General features: G+C 49.4%; 1 protein-coding gene across 1 annotated transcript; it reads left to right on the top strand.

Annotated features, from left to right (window-relative positions):
* Positions 1 to 144: 144 nt before the first annotated feature.
* LACBIDRAFT_297662 (uncharacterized protein) lies at positions 145 to 801 on the top strand (the record flags this gene model as incomplete). Its single annotated transcript, XM_001881077.1, has 2 exons — positions 145 to 459; positions 517 to 801. 2 exons carry the CDS (start codon positions 145 to 147, stop codon positions 799 to 801), a joined length of 600 nt encoding a protein of 199 aa, XP_001881112.1.
* Between the last annotated feature and the right edge of the window lie 857 nt (positions 802 to 1,658).

Consider the following 1,658-nt stretch of genomic DNA (forward strand, 5'->3'; position numbering starts at 1 on the left):
TCCCAGCTAGGGCTTATCGGCACCCCGACTCCCTTTATCACCGGACGGCCAGTGACTCTGTTTCATAATGGGAAAATCCACGGCTCCGGAGCTGTTGGAGTCGCTCTCTCATTAGGAAAGGCTGCCCGCGTGGATTACCTTGGTATGAAAACACTCTCCGAGCCCATGACGATAACAAGGTACTCTCCTCTTATGACCCCATGGTGTAAGGTAGCTCAAGATTGTAGCTGCGAGGGCAACTTGGTCAACACCATCAACAACGCTAATCCTACAAAGCTCCTTCTGTCGGATATCCGCAAAGCCGGGCTAGAAGGAAGCGGCATTGAACAGTATTCGCTGGGTGTTGTCCTCCCTGGCGAAAAAATAGGACGAACCTATCGGATTACAGCGGGCGACCCTTCTCGAGGGAGCCTTTCCGTTGACTCACAGAGAGCTCCGAATTCTGGGACACTCGTTCAAGTGCGTTTTTCCTACCACGAATTATATGAGTAAGCCTCACTGCGGACATATATATAGTTCCTTCACCGCCCCGAATCAGCAACAATTGAGCTCCCACAGAGCCTATTCTCGCCAACAACCCCAACTCTGGGATTTTTGTCAGTATCCGATTCTCCTTCACAAGGAGAATTTCAAGATCATGATGATGATATCATCTTGAGCGACACATTCTTGGCGGCGAGCGACAAGGGGGTCGTTTTGAGTCCCGCTTCAAATAATGTGAAGAGTCGGGAGGATCCCTGGGTTTGTTCCCTTCCTGGTGGTTTGGCGACGCTCGATATGGCGCCTGGTGTTCATCGGTAATCCTATTTGGTATGGCGCCACATCAAGTCGGAGGCCCGAATACTGAGTTCGTAGAAGACATGTATGACCTGCAAATACTTAGAATACCTTTCGTTTCATATAGAATGTAAAACGAGAGTCAAACTTGAGTCCACCCCATAGAAATATCTTCAAGATTCCCCGTCGAGTTCCGTCCTCGTACATTGGAAGTGGCAAACCAGGTCTTTCACTTTCCCCATGGTAATGCTTTACCAGTCGAAGCGGAGAATCAGTTGGAATTCTACCTCCGATACAACTCCGATAATTATGTCATTCGGATCACTTTAGCTTCTTACGAGGGTCACATACGCAGACTTGTTTCCTCGTATACCGTCTTCAGAGCCGTCGTCTGGATACTGGGAAGAAGCCGATGCACTCAGCACAGTTCGCGCTGACCAACCTGACCACTTGGCAGGTTGGAGGCATCGGGGAGCCTATTCATGGGCAGGCAGACCTGTCCTGGGCGAACGTCGCAATGGCGATGGCTTTCATCGTATTCGATGTTGGCGTCTCGACAGTATGTCACCTTGGAGTAGGTGTGTCGTTAATGGTCGCCGCTTTGAGGTGTGTTGGCCAGTTGGCGGTTGTGGCAACACTCCTACAAAAAGTGTTCGAGACGGGTAACCCCTGGCTTGTTGCCCTCATTTCATGTGAGTGCGCATTTACAGATCTTTTTAGCTGAATTTAGAAGTTCTCTGGCAGTCATTTTGAATTTTCTGGGGACATTTGAGACGGGTAAGTCATCAGACGATGCGTGAGCTCATCCCAGCTGACCACGAGCCTAGTTGTTAATAAATCAAAGCGTCGTTTCGAACATATGGTGCGTGTTATTTGTTTTG

Source organism: Laccaria bicolor, genomic scaffold (genome assembly GCF_000143565.1).
Source record: "Laccaria bicolor S238N-H82 LACBIscaffold_12 genomic scaffold, whole genome shotgun sequence".
Lineage (NCBI taxonomy): Eukaryota > Fungi > Basidiomycota > Agaricomycetes > Agaricales > Hydnangiaceae > Laccaria > Laccaria bicolor.